We start from the raw sequence: 16,269 nt of genomic DNA, 5'->3' as shown, positions 1-16,269 counted from the left end.
CTTGTGTAAAGCCTTCATTTTTAAAACGGCTAAAGTGAGCTAGAATCTCAAGGAATTACTATGAGCTGAACAGACTTCCAGAAACTCTGTCTGCAACCAATACATTAACTCCTTCCTAAGTAAGTGTTCCTGTTCTTTGAGGTTAGTTGCTGAATATCACCATTAGTTTTTAAGCCAGTTTAAAAGGTTTTCTTAGTCTTGTTCATCTTGAATCAAGTTACTTTCTTCACCCTCCACCCCTCAAAATACCCAACTTACTGTCAGACTTCTTTGGCTTTCTCAATCTAGCATTCGTCAGTTACAGTAGCGTTTTGCAAGTCTCCTGTCCTCACTACAGAAGTTAATTCACTTTCTCTTTCGTCTTTCCCCCACCAAAAAGAAACAAAGGAAGAAATTACCTCTTTCCCAAATATTAATGACTAGCAACCACTTTGACAGAAAACACTACTGTCAGGTACAAGTCTTTATGATACAACCAGTGAACGCAATGTGTACATGCAATTGCATCCCTCAATCCATTTTCCAGTTGTACTTACGTCAGCTTTAATCTTTTAATATGACCTGGCATCACAGGAACATACAGCATTTTGACTCCCTGTACAACCATAGTTGGTTCAATTCCATATTTCTCCTGGAATTCACAAATTAAGCTTATTAGAGGACTAGGACAGCTGCACAAGCCAGCAGATACTACTACTGCTAATACTACAGCTAAGTATTCAAGGCCATAAAATCCCAACCAGAAAGCTTGCTAATGCATACATATTGACAGAAGTTTTATTAAGATATATTTGAGCCAGTCGAATTAAAAATCTTAAAATAGGTTTGGACATGTTTACTAAAAGACATTCCCATTGACGTAAGTACTTTCTAGAATTACTCTGACTCTTGATAAAACTAAAAAATAAAAGAAATAAACCCAAACCACAACCAAAAACCCCAAACCAACAACCCAGACCAAGAAAACCCTGCCCTCTCACCTTGTATTAAACCATTACAGTGGATAACTTACTCTGACAGCATTTATGAAGTCCAACAGAGTAAAATCCTCTTTCCCATAAACTGTCCACCTGTCCCAGATTGTAAATGACAACCCATTTCTGTTTTAAAAGAGTAAGGTTTTTGTCACTTTAGAATGCAAACTCAGGCACTTATTTTAAACGTATATTGAAAAACTGCTTTGTATTCTAGCAACTTGCTCTTTCATCTTGAGCAAAATTCTCTTCACTCTCTGCTGCCATTTCTCCAGCCCCTTGACCTGACTAAGCACAAGGCGCACTAAGAACTCTGAGTAAACATAGTATCTGACAAAGACCTTTTGAGTTTTCAGACCTACTGAAAATTATCTCATGTACTGATTAAGATGCAGAAGTGTGCCTAGTCTAGATGAACATTCTAGACAGGATGTTAATAACCACACCACATGTCTAACTCACCTGGATTTTTATAGCCTCACAAGCAACAGCTTCCACAGGAAAGAAAACTAAGCCCTAAAAAAAACTACTTTTTAAAACAGAACACAAGACGTGCTGCACTTTGAAAACAGGAAGTTCTTGAGCAATGCATTATTGGACACCCTTGGCGGTACTTACATCTTTAGAAATACATAGTAAATGTATAGTAAAGTTTTGTTGCAACCACTAAGTGATTCATGATCTTCCAAGTTTAAAGAACAACAACAGCAACAAAAAACCAAAACAAACCAAACAACAAAAAAACAAACCAAAACACCAAGAAACAAAACTGGAATATCTATAATGTCTAATTGGGAGTGTGACTGTGAACTGTGGTTGCATCACAGTTCTGATATTTGAGCACATAAGGCCTTAATCTGGTTATCTGAATTTAATAACTGTACAAACATCACACTTGTAATGGCTCACCAAGTTCTAAGCATTAATTTCCAGGTTTCCAAATACCACCCTTCTGCCATTGCCCTTCCTACCTGATTTCTGTTCTTCTTACTTCAGCAGTTTCTGTAAAGACCATTATGGGAATTGCTAAATTCAGAAAACAGTTCTTGTATGCATCAGCTGGGTAGCCACCAACAACTTTTATGAGTTCCAGTGCAACCTACAGTAAATAAGAAGCCCAAACTTCCATGAGAGCAAACACAGATTTTAGGCACCGTGTTATCACCTAGTTTAGTCAAGAGGCCAGCAACCACAGAGTAAGCTGTTCACAAGATCAGCCTTTCTGAAATGAGCAGAGTAAATCACATCTGGAAATGCAACCCAGTATGTCAGAAACAGAATCGGTTGCTGCTAGTGGAAGTATTTCAGAAGGAAACATTGCAGAAAACAAGCCAAAATGCTGATCTTCAACTCCTCTTCCTGGTCCGCAAATCAAAAATAAAACCATCAAGGGCTTACCAGATCTAGAACCAAGAGCAACCTTTTCTCTTGGTACAGGAGAACAAGAAATTGCTGAGTTTGAAATAAACCCTTTTCTTTAACGAGGCTGTCAGGGTAGTGTTAATCAATATCTAAACAACAGCGGTTTTAGGCAAGGAACAGTAAGAAAGAAATGTGTATTTTAAGCATTTTACAAAGCATACTGACCAGCCCTGACACTGCAGCAGTAGCTGTTGCGATCGCAGGAATAATCTTTCCAGCAATGCGTTTTGTTTTGAACCGATCTGCTGGTTCAATGTTGTACATCTTGGCTCGCAAGTTTGATGCTGCTGTTATGAAATCCATATGCCCATTACTATCGTCATCTTTTTCAAAGGAAATGGGCTTCATTTGCAAATCATCTGTTCATATAAAAAAACCCAAAAAACACAAAAAGGAGCAAAAATTATTATTAGAAAACTGAACGTGTCCTAAACTTAAGTTATAGGGAACTAGAACCTTAACAAATCTAAAATTTCACATTCTGGATCTTGGTGCCTCACATACAGCTTGCTTTCCCCATAGTAGAAGCAGAAATACCCCTATCAATTGTTAAAAGTGAGTAATCAAAGAATTACCAACAGAGCTCCATCATTTTATTTTCCTTACAACACCAGGAATAGATTTTGGACAGTCCCATGGATGTTTCTTATTCAGCTCCATCCTGTGAGAATTCCCTCTGTAAGCTTTGTTTATGTATAACCATTTCACTAGGGACTCAGTAGCATGGGAGACAGAGATCAGGGTTGACACTCCATGGGATAAGTCAGAGCTAAACTAATCTAATCTTTCTCGTCTGTGTTCACAAGCTAAACATGCATGCATGTAGCTGTTGTCTGAAGACCTCTGCATGTGTCCAGGCACAAAAATGGATTCAAGCATCCTCATTTTAACGTATCTAGAGGATGCTGAAGAAGATGCTTGATTTGAGATAATTTCAGACCGATTCCTTTAAATAGTAACTCTCGGGCTTCCCATATCAGAATCACTTTCAGACATCTGGGATCTAGCCAGCACCCTTTCCCTTCTTAAAAGTTCAATTCATTGCTGCCTGCTTGCTGTCATCAGGGTTGTGTTTACATGCAAGTATAACAGAGAACCCTACACTTTCAGGAATCTCAGAAATATAGAAGCACAGGGTAATGTCAAGCACTAAGGACACTTACTTGCATGGCACCTGAGAAAGCTTTCAGAGTTACAATTCTTGCAGAATTACAAAATGTTTTATCCAAAGACGTGAATGTCATCTACTTGCAGCACAACAGAAAGATGTTACTAAGCTATGAAGCTAGTTTGCACTACTCACTTTCCAGAGCTTCATTGGATAGTATAGACTTCTCCAGCTGGAAAATAGCATTTCTTTCATCCTCACTGCTGACTGGAATATGATCTGGTTTTCTTGCAGTTTCATCAGTCTGTACAACCTGCAAGTGTGTGCAATGCTTGAGTAAGAAAATACACAAACTTTGTACAACACAAGTGTGAAGTGTACTAGATTTCCTGTCTTCCCCACAGTTATTTCCTCCCCAGTTCAAGAGACAAAGACTTACAGAAGCAAGGCCAGCCAAAGGCCACAAAGATCATTAAGGGACTAGAGCATCTCTCATACAAGGAGAAGCTGACAGAGCTGGGTCAAGTTCAGCCTGGAAAAGTCTCAGTGGGATCTTATCAATGAATATAAACATCTGATGTAGGGGAAAGTATAGGAGGCAGAGCCAGGCTCTTTTCACTGGTGCCCAGTCACAGGACAACTGGGTATTAGCTTTGTGCATGTTTGAAGTGCATAAAATTCTGTAACAAATATATAATAAATTCTTTAAAGAAAAAAAAAGAACCCAACAAAACTCTGAGGATAGTTGAACACTGGCACAGGTAACAGAGAGAACCTCTAAAGTCTCCATCCTCAAAAGAAAAACCCAATGGGACACAGTCCTTGATGACCTGCTCTAGCTGCCCCCGCGTAAGAAAGGGGACTGGACTAGGTGGTCTCCAGAGGTCCCTTCTAACCTCAACCAGTCTGTGATTGTAAGTCAAAATATCACTATTGTCTCACAATGCAAGCATTCGCGAAACAAGTGTTAACACTGGGCAAGAAAATACGAGAACACCCTGGAATATATGCTATTTTAAATGATGACAAACGCTAGCCACTGCACAGTAGCACTTCAGCTGTTTTAAAGTTAACACTTAAAAAATAAACATAAAAGTAATGACATTTCCTTTACAGTACCTAGAAAAAAGTAACAAATTGACACTACCTTTGGATTGCTTTAAAGTTGCTGGGTAAAATTTTACTTCTTTTATTAATATAGCATAAATATAGATAAAAAAAGCTTGCAGACTTACAATCACACTCATCCATGGAAAACAATGCTATAACAAATCATTTGCAAAAAGCAACGTCCTGCATTTAGCATCTGGTTATATAGGCACTTTATCTATATCCACTTAAAGCAGACCCATATGCCACACTTTTGTTTCCCAAAAACACATTTTAATTTGTGTTTATTTCTCATCAGCATCAATGCAAGACATATTTGGAGATGTGGGATATTGCTTGTGGATTTATCTTTTTTCTTTAAGTATCACACTTACTTTGTTTGAAGGTCTGAACTCTGGTACCTTCACAGCTGAAATAATCTTCAAGATAGTTTCCTCTGAAAAATCCTGTTACGGTTTAAAAAAAAAAAAACACCACAAAAACCAAACAACAAAGCAATTTAAATTCACATCAACAGAAAAAGGCCCTCACAAAAAGACTTTATATCCAGTAGCATTTCAAAGAATACAAAACCCAAAATATCCCACAAATATTCAACAATGAAACATCATCACTGAAACACCAAGTGACATTCCAGTTGCCTCAGTGAACCAGAGTGGTGTGAAGTGCCTAGCACTTTAAAACTGAGCAAGTGTAAACATGACTTACAGGAAAATCCAATTAGTAAAGAAAAGAGGTAACAAGAAACAAGGGATAAGCAACAAACAGGGGCTGTGAATAGTAAGAATAAAGCTCCCAGACCATAGCTAAGACAATTAAAAAATGCCTTTCAGAGATGTTTAGTTCATTTACTATATTGCACAGGAAATAGGTCCATCAAAATAAGAATTCCTGAGTTCCCGAGTCAGTGCTTACTGAAAATACCAATATATTACCCATTTCTTCTCCAGGTTAACTATTTAAACAAAGACAACTAAATGTAAGCAACTACTGAACAGCCAGTGCTGAAGGAGAGGTTACTTCAAGAATCACTTTAATTGGTTCTTGGAAAGAATTGGCAACTGGACAGTGGGCCAAAACTGCATACATACATCTGAGTTATGTGATAGGAACGCTGTTACAGTACAGATTACCTTTTCTGTAAAAGGAACACAGTACACTGTTGCAAAGAGTTTTGCTGCGCTGACAATGAAACTATAGTGCCTAAAGAAAAGAGGAAGATAATTATTTGTTTTGTTGCTTTTTTACTTCAGCTGCTCAAAGGTTTGCAATCATATTCAAAGAGGTCTTGAAAACACACACAAAGAAACAGAATTTCCACCCTTCAGCCTTCACAGTACAAAACAGATGACAGGTTTTGAGGGACTTCGAAGTCATCCTCAAAACTAAGCAAATTTTGATGAGTGAAGAGTTGTTTAAAGAAAACCATATTTCCTTAACCTCTGCAGTCAAGAACACATTCACATAACACCAGTATGATAATATAAAGTTTCACCTTAGCAATACTAATTAGAAATAAAAAGTTGGTATTTGCCATGATCTGTTTTCACTCAAACTAAAAATGGTGATCCAGTTTCAAAAAGCAGGTGCAGACATTCAGCAGAAACAGGCTTTTCAGTCCTTCAACTGCATCATTTATTTTAAATTATCTGTAATACGCAAGCCATCTAGATCAGGCCCAAATTATGAAGAAGAAAAGGGGTCCCTCCACTAGGTGTTTTGATGCAGTCAATTTAATTTGGCACATCCTCCATTTCATGAGGCAGGCTGATAAGGGCAGGGGGATATGACAGCAACAACTCAGTAATTTTGTAGTTACACAATAAATGAAATGGGTTGTTCTAAGCCATTAAATGGATTAGAACTTGTCAGAACTTCCCACAGCCCACTCCAGTCCCATGTCAGTGAAAGTTAAATTACCTGCAGTGAAAGTATGAGGCAGCTCACCAAACCTGCCACAGTGTTAAGACTAGGCACTAGTACCTATCCAGTAGCAGTCCAGCTTCTAGTGCTATAAAGCCACTGCCTTGGACTTTCTGCTGTAGGGCAACTTTTATAGGATGATATAGAACACATCAGTGGTAGTACCATACTTACAAAGGATCATTAAATTCAAACTTCACTGGGAAAGGTGGCCTCTTTGGTGACTGCCAAAATAAACCTGGTAGGAAGACAGACTAAGATGAAATCCTAAGGGTAATCAGACACAGGAACATGCGACGCATGTGAATTCGTAACAGGCACGAAGGGGCATATGTACTTACTTCCATCTTTTAATCGTGTGTCACGGGGAAATGAATGAAGGAGCTGAAGAGCCTAGAGGAAAAGACAGAGTACATTTAGTAATTTGTCATACACAGTTTGAAATTACCATGCTGTAGGACACCTGTGTCAAGACAGAGAGCCTAAACACCCAAGTACTACTAGACAGAGTGATTTGACCATTCATTCACAGGACAAAGATGACAGTGTGACCACATCCATTCAACGAGCAAGCAAAACACTTAACTCCAATGAGCAAAGCATTCCCCTGTGGAAAGTTTTATTGATACATGGCTTGGAGAGCGGGGGCATGAAGAGCACAGTAACAAAAGCAAGGTGTAAGCAATAGCCAGGCAACCAATCATAGGCAAGGTCGTTGTGTCTTTGTGCCGGCTGGAAAGTCCCTAATTACAATAACAAGAGGCTCTAGTTTGCTGAAGTTAACCACAAAAGGGGCAGCCCTGACAGTTAGCAATGAACCAATAATGAGCTCATTATAGATGCTATATAACCTGTAACCCAGCACTCAATAAACGAGACTAGCTGCATTATAGGATGGACTTGTCTCCCATCGTTTTTCCACATTCCTCCCACTTTGTGGTCATTTTAGGATTCTTGAATACCGATTCACAATTGGGAATGCAATGTCTTCTCGATCTGACAACTACCAGCAGGGCGATATATGCACAGATTTGTATGCTTATTAACACAAAGCATCATGATCACATCACTCCTACAAAGTTATATACACATATGCTTTAAGCAACACTGTGGACCAAATTCTCAGAATGACTGGCTCTTATTTCAACCAACCTTCCTGTGACATCTACAAGTTTTCCAAGATCCCCATCAGTCTAGTGCCACCTCACTTCCAGGTCTTACCTACCTTATGGCTAAAATACTTCTCAAATTTTACTCTTGCTAGTTCCACACATTGAGTCCAACTTCGGGGTCTTCTACTGAGTGTTTTAATAACATGAAAACAGCCTTCTAAGCTCTCCCCTGATTTTATTCTCTAGAGAAGGAAATATGAAAATGTTACAACACACAAGATTCCTCCCAGTCCAGTCAAACAGTAAATATGTTTTTAGTAATTTACAGCAAAAGGAAACAGAGGGTTACTTTGTGAAATACTATCCTTTATGTGATCCTCTCCACTGGGTTTTTCCTTAGGTACTGTGGTGTACTTATTTCTACCCATCCCTACAGACAATAGGCCATTAGAGAGTCACAAAAGATAGACATTAAACAATTCAGTCTAATTTATTACATAATTGAATTCAGTGGAAAGTAAGTGTTCCCTTCATTTTTCCCAGGTAGTTCCACATCAGTGTGACATCTACTATTCACTCACCAGAAGTACCTCAATATTTCTGGTATTTCTATATTGTGTAGAGAGCACACATGAGCTAGGGAAGCAGCCCATGCACAAGAGACTTCGGCTCTTAATTATGAGACATGCCAGAAATGCCGTTCAACTAATGACTTGTCCAAAGAATGCTTCAAGTTTTTTTAATAAAATCAGAAAATAACTCCAATCTCACTGAACTTAAATACAAACAAAATCCATACAGCTTTAGTTTAAACCCTGTATTTTAGCCTGGCAACATTCCCCTACCTGTAAAACTTCTTCTGCAGATGCATAGGTTTGCCAGAATTTGTTAAACAATGAAGGCTTGTGAGAAAATGAACTTTCAAACTAGAAAATAAAAAAGAAGAAATGTGGCATTTTTCAAGAAGTGTAACATATCCCCCATGCTTCCAAATACACAGTAAGTTATGCTGAATGCCAGTAAGATTATCCCCTTACCTTATCTCTTGCCCACTGTATTGTATGCTCAATGGCAGCTGGGAAAGACTTCAAGGTGCAAAAAGGTATTTCCTCTTCCGGTGGATCCCGCTGTAATTAAGTAAAGTTGTGTGTAAATGCAGATTTATTCAAGTTTATTGTTAATAATAGCACCAAGAATTTCTAGACTGCTTAAAACTCAAACTGTATAAAATACAAGGTGGCATGTTTATGCTTAGAACAAAATTTGTTTATGAACACTAACATCAGAAGAATAGGTTAACTCAACACTGGAAAGCAAAATTTAACCCTGAAAAACAACAGAAGAAATCACCAGCCCGCATTTCCAGGATGTGCAGTCAGCATTCACATAGGCTCTCACCTTTTCACTCAAGGCCAGAAAGACTTCTTTTGTTGTGAACCCTATCAGGACCATTAGGACGCTCGAAATCCTGTCTATGTGTCCGAGTACACCATTTTGCGGTGTCCTCAACCAGTGAATTTCTACCTTATAAAAGCAGTTTCATAAGAACTTACACAGGATACTGCAAGAGTTTCAAGGTTCATTACTGGCCTATGTGTAATCATTAGCTAGGTAGCAAACATTGTATCTCCAGTCTGCTCAAATTTTATTTCCTCAGAGCTTTTCTTCAGAAACCAAGGAAGTAATTATTTCCTACTAATACTCCTCTTCAGCAGCTCACATAGGCCACTTATTTTAGACACATACATGAGCGATTAAAGAATCAGAGGGCATTATGGGACTAGCTACAGAAGGGAAGTAATGATCTTAAAACACTTACATGACTGTTATAAGACTCTGTCAGATGTGGCACAATAACTTCTGTGTGTCCTTTTGTTCCCATAGTTCCAGAGTCTATAAGAGGACGCAGGTTTGCTACACAACGACTGACACGGAAAGACAGAATAGAGTGTAATCACTACATTGTTGCCTTGCAGACATTACCAGAGTGTAATCACAGAATTGACTTTAGACACTTTCAGAAAAGTGAAAAGCTTATACCAAACTCAGGATAAGAGATTAAATGTTTATAAATAAAGAAAAATAAGATATTAACTAAGAAGAGCTATTTCAAGTTAGATCAAGATACTGTAAACCTGAGCCTATCTGGATTAGGAGCACACCCCTACTTATAAATTTAAATACACATTCTTACACAAAAATAATTCAACCTTAAGACTGCCACAGTATTCTCCCCTCCCTCATCAGACCTTGACAGTTATTCATGTCCAAGAACTCACTCCAAGACTCTGCTGTGTGAAGCATATGAGCCACACAACAGCAGAGCTGGTTTCCACCCTGAGTATAAATCCCAGCCTCCCCCCAGCCAGCATCCCTATAAAGGATCACAGTATCACAGTATCACAGTATGTTAGAGATTGGAAGGGACCTCAAAAGATCATCTAGTCCACTCCCCCTGCCGGAGCAGGAACACCTAGATAAGGTTACACAGGAACGTGTCCAGGTGGGCTTTGAATGTCTCCAAAGAAGGAGATTCCACAACCTCCCTGGGCAGCCTGTTCCAGTGTTCCATCACCCTCACTGAGAAGTTTCTTCTCAGGTTTAAGTGGAACCTCTTGGAGCAAGATAAATCTGAGCAATTCAGATCTTATAAACAATAGCAATCAAGAATATTAATGGAAAAGTAGAGTTCCCATAAGAACGTGAAAAGCAGCCCTCACTTCCTTTCCACAACCTACCTATCAATGTATCTCCTTGCCTCAATGTTATCCAAAGCAGTAACAATCACATCTTGTTTGGTATAGAATTCATCACTGTATGTGCTCTCAGTGGCTGGACAAACTTTATTAATATATGAGTCAATCTTTAAGTAAGGATTGATGCTCAGAGTTGCTTCTGCTGCAGTATAGCTTTTGGGTTTCTGAAAGTACAAATACATATATACATCAATGATATTCAGATAAGAAATATCTGGGACAGAATTATCAGTTTTATTTGCTGATCAGAAAACAATTCACTGACAGAAATGCTAGTATGCAAAACATACAATGAAGAAAATTCTTTAATCATGTACCTCCCTCACTAATAAATATTGTATTCATCTAATTTTAATTTTATTTGAAGCAGTGCAGCAGAAATGTATTGAGTAACTGAAACTGATGCCATGTGCTGCCTGTCATGCTCCCAAAATGCCATAAGATAGGACCAGCTCATGGCTGTCAAGAGGATAAACCCATTAGTTATTGTGACTATGTCTGTGCCGCACAGACATCAAACATCAATGAATAATTACACTACTACTGCAAAGCATTCCACACAAAGCCAATTTCAGAAGCTAAACTGAAATAGAGTTCTTAACCTACTTGACATTTTTAGCCATACTACCTTCAATTATCTAGGGATCAGCACTTAGAACAGCAGAACTCAAAGCTTGAAGAGTTCACCTTCCATTTATCTACTCATTCAAAATGTAATCCATTCCAGATTTGCTAGACATAAACAGGAGGTAGAAAATTCAGCTCTTGGATTTTGGGCAGCAGAGTTCCTTTTCCCCATTGCTCTCAGGATCTAAGATACCTGTTTTATTTTGTAAGTACACAGATATTTTCTCTCTGCTTCTACAGAATTAACAGTTTCTGAATCACACATTTACTGAATGTATGTTTTTTTACCAAGTTATTTGCCAGTTTAATGAAGACTGAAGTCAGAAAATAGAAACTTCAGTCAAGTTCCATTACCAAGAGCACTGCTGTTAAGAACACTTCTGCCAGTGCTGTCTACTGTTTGCTGTTCTATTTTCCCCCAATTTCAGTGGTATAGAGTAAAACATTTCTGGCATATTAACCCATAGCAGCATCTTACGCAACACAGCATTCCTTACCCAGTTCTCAAGTTTCAGAGATTTCATTAGTCAAAAGTACCGGTACAAATCAAGATCAGACCAGCCAATTTTACTCAACGGATACTAGTGATAAGTGGGATGCCAACGTAGTTCTAGGTATTGTTTTAAAAGATACTGGATTTCATTACAGTTTTTTTCTCTTTCCTGGACAAATGTATGTACACTCACAAGTTCAGCTCTGTCAGGACACAGGATGGGGAAACAGAACAACAGTCCAGAAAGTTTACTGAACAAGAAAGCCTACCTGTATGTGATGAGGTCGAAAAAGAAACTGCCTGTTCAGGTTGGATTTCTCTATCAAGTCTGGATCTGTAATTGTAACCTAAGTCAGAGGGGGTAAAAGCAACAACTGAAGTTACAATTAAAACGTAGCACTGAGCAATAATCCTGATGAAGATCTGCAGAAACTTGTCAAAGCAAAGCAATACTGTTGGCATCCACTATGGCTAACAGCTTTGCCTATACTGATGGATTAAATTTCATTTTAATATCAAAATACAGCAAGACTGCTCAAAGTGTGTTCTGCTCCTAATTAACAGCACACTACTTCCACTCCATGCTGAGGCCATTTCAGTCTCTGCTCAGAGATTAACCTGAAGTAAGACTGAGATTTTCAGCATTTCTGAGTAGTCTAATTATTTAACTATTCCTTGCCATGTTACTTTTTAATAAGCAAAGTGAGGTTGCAGGTGACTTACCAATCCTTTGTCTTGCCCAGTACCGACACCAAGGAGTGCAAAGTTTTTTAGCATTTCACAGCCAATTGCTCCACAGCCAACCTAAGGAAAACATTTTTGGAGTCAGAAACGTAAGTGAACACCATGAAGACAAGTATAAGACACACGTCCCATTATAATTTTGTAGCATTTATTCTGCAGCGGCACACATCATCAGGGATGCTTTCATTATTTGGAAGACAGTGGACATTAGCTGTATCACCAAAGCATTTGAAAAGTCTAAGTGTCAGTCATACTTACCAAGAAAATATTCAAATCATGCAGCTTCTGGCACAGAGAGTCTCCAATACAAGCTCTCAAGGCATCATACCTATCTCCCCTATGCAGGTATAGGAGACAGAAATAGAAGACTACTAAGTTGCCCTTTATCACCATTTATCATCATTGATGCCAAATTGCACTTTGACATGAACTAAGAAAATCAGAGTGAGTCCCCTATAGTTCCTACTCCTCCCATACTCAAACAGGAGACACATTCTCAACCCCAAACCTGTCCCTGCAGCAAACAGTACTGAACTAAGACCTTTTCTACGCCTGCTTGAGACTCAGATCTAAACAGTACGTAAAACAGCAGACTAGGTATATTTACCGTGGGAGAAATTCTTCAGAGCCCATCTTTTCTAGAGGTGTTACTATGTCTAACATATCTATATACAGCTGTAAAACAAAAAAGAAAATGACCCAGTAAAAACCTGTGAAAGTCATTCATGGTATTTTCATTTAAAAACCAAAGTAAATATTTTCAGTGTACAACAGAGTCTAGAAATTTAGAAGCATTAAGTTTTTACTGTTAGCAGAATACTAGACAGCATTCAGTTCCTACAGTTCACAATTTTAGTGGACAGGAAAAAGCGAACCTGGTCAGAGAGGGGAAAAAAGCTCACTGAATCGTGAACCCCAAGCTTTTGACTTCTGACAGGCATGTCACACCTACAAATTAGACTAAGAAGCTTTCTAATCTAACTTTATTCTGACACTTATCCCGAGAGTCTGAAAGCACTGCTTATATGTACAGTGGCTTAAGCTGGCATCTGGACTACCTCACACCTTCACAGTCATGCACTGGTAGGCCAGTGCTTTCCTTGCTTGTGAGGGAAAAAAAGAACGCGATGTCTGAATCCCAAATACAAAAACTTAAGTAAAACTGGCTGCACATTTATTGTAGACACAACAGCATTACATTTTTTCCTAAATTCAGTCTCAAGTCTCTCCTCTCCACCCCCCTACCCCATTATTGAAGTTCTTCAATACAGCATACATGTGTATGATCAACCATAAATTCATAACAACACTGTCAAAAGAAAGATCCAAAACCAAAGACAGCCTTACCCACTGCTGCAACGGAGAAAATTTTCCTGTTACTGCTTTCAAGACTTCCTGGCTCGCAACACCACCTACTGCTGCAGCCAGAGGAGCTAGAAATCCCTGAGCAGTCCTAGACAGCCATTTCACTACATCTCCATTCACCTGAGGCTGAAAAATAAGACATAACAACAACAGATTTATCCCCTCAATTGAGCAAGTCAGTGCTTGACAGCTTCATACATTATTGTTCTTCAGTATAAGACAGATAAATTCTTTCACTAGCAAAAATGTTTACAGCCAAGACAGATCCACTGTATACCCTGTACTTCCCATATGCATTTACCTAAACACTGGCTTCACATAGTCACAGGATTCAGCCTTCATGACAGCTGAACATTTATTTGAATCTGTGTTGAAACACGGATTCTGTATCCCCAGTTGGCCTTCAGAAAGCCAGCTGATCCATCTAAAGATAGATACAAAGTTCACAACAATAACCAACAACTAAAGCATGACCTTAGGCAAGTAAACAAGTGCATCAAAAACTAATCATAATGACTACAATTCCTTACTTACTTTGTTTTCCAGTGTTTCACTTATAGACATGGCTATTTTCAGCATTTCCTTGGCATCTTGGAGACATCTAGACACCAGGATAGAAACAATAATGACCATTTAACCATTCCAGAGTCCTTTTAGAAACACAATCAATGGCGAAAAAAGGCACTGGATACAGTAGGAAGAGTTTGGAAATTTATATTGGCTTTAACAGTGAGCATTAAATATGCACTTCTGAAGGTTACAGTTAGCTCAAGAACAGGAGTCTCAATGGAGAAGCCCATGTGCAAGTCCAGTCTTAAGATTTATACTTTTTAACTAATTTTGTCTCACTGAACTCAATTATGTGCATTAAGAAATACATCTGAAAAAACATACTGAAAATAAAAAAACAAATACTTCACATCTTCTGGAGTATTTTTTAAATCCATAGCTACAGAATAAGTCAGGAAACATAGAAACAACTTTGCCATATTAACCCCTCAATGTGAAAAAGCTGAAACAGAGCAGGACTTCCTCCAAAAGCATTTTCTGGCTACCTAGACCCAGAAAGTGCCATTGCTATACTGGGAAAGTCCTGTTACAACCAGACATGCATTAGGTGACATTTTTCATCTAGATTTCAACTTTTCACTTCTATGCCTTCTATTAAGTACCAGACAGACAAGGTACCCTGCTGCACATCAAACCCATAACTACACTAAATGGAGAGATCTCTCTGATTCAAGCCTTAGCAGAGACAAGATTGCTGCATTACCCAATATTTGGTCCACGACCAAAGCTCTCCTGGAAGTGGTTCAAGGCAAGCATGGCAACATGGATCTGCAAAGGTGCCTGTTAAGACAACAACAGCTGCAAAAACTGAAGGAAACAAAAGCAACTATTTGAACTCTTCTGTTACCATTTCATTTCCTTGTCTCTTAACCATACCACTCAAAAAACAAAAATTAAATAGCATTAAAGATTTATTTTGAAACACCTTTCACTCATGATTTTACAAACTGAGATTATGAATTATTACTGAGTCATAATGCAATACCCTTCATACACTTTCAGCACTCACTTCAACTAAATCCAAGTAAAGAGTTCCCAAAAGAATTTAATGCTAAAATTGAAAAATGCAGCAATCTTTTTTTAACTAGACCCCAATATGCATTGCATTTTGCCAAACATCAGTATCAAAACCCAGCATCAAGGGTCAAAAAGTAGAAAATCTGAACAGGCAAGTGAGACCTTACACTACCCAAAAAAAACCCTCCAAAAATTTATTAGATCAACATTTTTTAGTTTAAGATTTTAATGAGCCCAAGACCTTGCATGTCCCTGACACTTAACTAAAACAGTGCTAGAGGCAAATACTGCTAGATTCCAATCAGATTTTAAATATACCTCTAAATCATTTTTTCAAAGGTAAAAGAAAATATTCTTACACTTTTAACTGCAGTTTCTAACCAACCTATGACCATCTCTTTATGATTATCACAGCTTTGATGCCAGTGTGATTTTTATCTACCAAACAGCATTATGTCACTTGCAAAATTTACACTCCTGTGAACGAGAGACTTATCAAAAATTGAGATTTTAAACAGCAGAGGTGGCTGAGCCATGCATTTCAATATGTTGGTGCAAATCATAGATAACAAACCTCTACACTGATCTAAACTATAATGTATATTCTGTGTGACTACACAAACTGGTATCTCACTCACATTTAACTACTACAGAACACAGCTAGGAAACAATATTGTTCTATACATAATGCTGCATATTACATTCCATGTCATTTTAACATTAAAGCACTTACACCCAAATCCCCACATGCTAGTTACCTCAGGCTTGCTAAAATCTGCAACGAGGCATAATGGATTTGTTATCTGCTTCTCCAGCCGTTCCTGGAAAAACAGAATTCATGATAACAAACCCACTTAAGGATACAACAGTCAGTGCTCTACCTGACAAATCAATACTCCTCCTGGAAAGACTACGGATGAAATGTCATTTCTTACTAGCATTGCTCTTACTCTCTCCATTATTAATGTCATCAAAGCTGTATAAAATAATCAGCTACTGCAAGTTTTGCCAAACAAAAATGGTTAAAGAGATGTTTCACATCCTAGTG

At 38.3% G+C, this 16,269-nt stretch overlaps 1 protein-coding gene across 1 annotated transcript in view; it reads right to left on the bottom strand.

Annotated features, from left to right (window-relative positions):
- UBA6 (ubiquitin like modifier activating enzyme 6) overlaps positions 1 to 16,269 on the bottom strand; it is a 28,760-nt gene that overhangs the window by 1,805 nt on the left and 10,686 nt on the right. Inside the window, exons 12-33 of the mRNA XM_061355254.1 lie at positions 15,980 to 16,042; positions 14,908 to 14,984; positions 14,169 to 14,235; positions 13,617 to 13,760; positions 12,877 to 12,944; positions 12,528 to 12,606; positions 12,249 to 12,329; positions 11,795 to 11,872; positions 10,388 to 10,569; positions 9,469 to 9,574; positions 8,687 to 8,776; positions 8,495 to 8,575; positions 7,763 to 7,891; positions 6,879 to 6,930; positions 6,712 to 6,775; positions 5,748 to 5,817; positions 4,989 to 5,060; positions 3,700 to 3,817; positions 2,562 to 2,755; positions 1,946 to 2,073; positions 1,013 to 1,100; positions 537 to 631 (exon numbers count right to left, since the gene is read on the bottom strand). Coding sequence (XP_061211238.1) covers positions 537 to 631; positions 1,013 to 1,100; positions 1,946 to 2,073; positions 2,562 to 2,755; positions 3,700 to 3,817; positions 4,989 to 5,060; positions 5,748 to 5,817; positions 6,712 to 6,775; positions 6,879 to 6,930; positions 7,763 to 7,891; positions 8,495 to 8,575; positions 8,687 to 8,776; positions 9,469 to 9,574; positions 10,388 to 10,569; positions 11,795 to 11,872; positions 12,249 to 12,329; positions 12,528 to 12,606; positions 12,877 to 12,944; positions 13,617 to 13,760; positions 14,169 to 14,235; positions 14,908 to 14,984; positions 15,980 to 16,042 — 2,126 coding nt within the window. The remainder of the gene's footprint in view (positions 1 to 536; positions 632 to 1,012; positions 1,101 to 1,945; positions 2,074 to 2,561; positions 2,756 to 3,699; positions 3,818 to 4,988; positions 5,061 to 5,747; positions 5,818 to 6,711; positions 6,776 to 6,878; positions 6,931 to 7,762; positions 7,892 to 8,494; positions 8,576 to 8,686; positions 8,777 to 9,468; positions 9,575 to 10,387; positions 10,570 to 11,794; positions 11,873 to 12,248; positions 12,330 to 12,527; positions 12,607 to 12,876; positions 12,945 to 13,616; positions 13,761 to 14,168; positions 14,236 to 14,907; positions 14,985 to 15,979; positions 16,043 to 16,269) is intronic.

The sequence above is a fragment of the Neopsephotus bourkii genome, unplaced genomic scaffold (assembly GCF_033783945.1).
Source record: "Neopsephotus bourkii isolate Nb327-2 ecotype Australia unplaced genomic scaffold, CSIRO-AGI_Nbou_v1 NB_787, whole genome shotgun sequence".
NCBI classification, from domain to species: Eukaryota; Metazoa; Chordata; class Aves; order Psittaciformes; family Psittacidae; genus Neopsephotus; species Neopsephotus bourkii.
The sequence above is the reverse complement of the archived record's forward strand: the minus strand, read 5'-3'. Positions and strand labels throughout refer to the sequence as shown.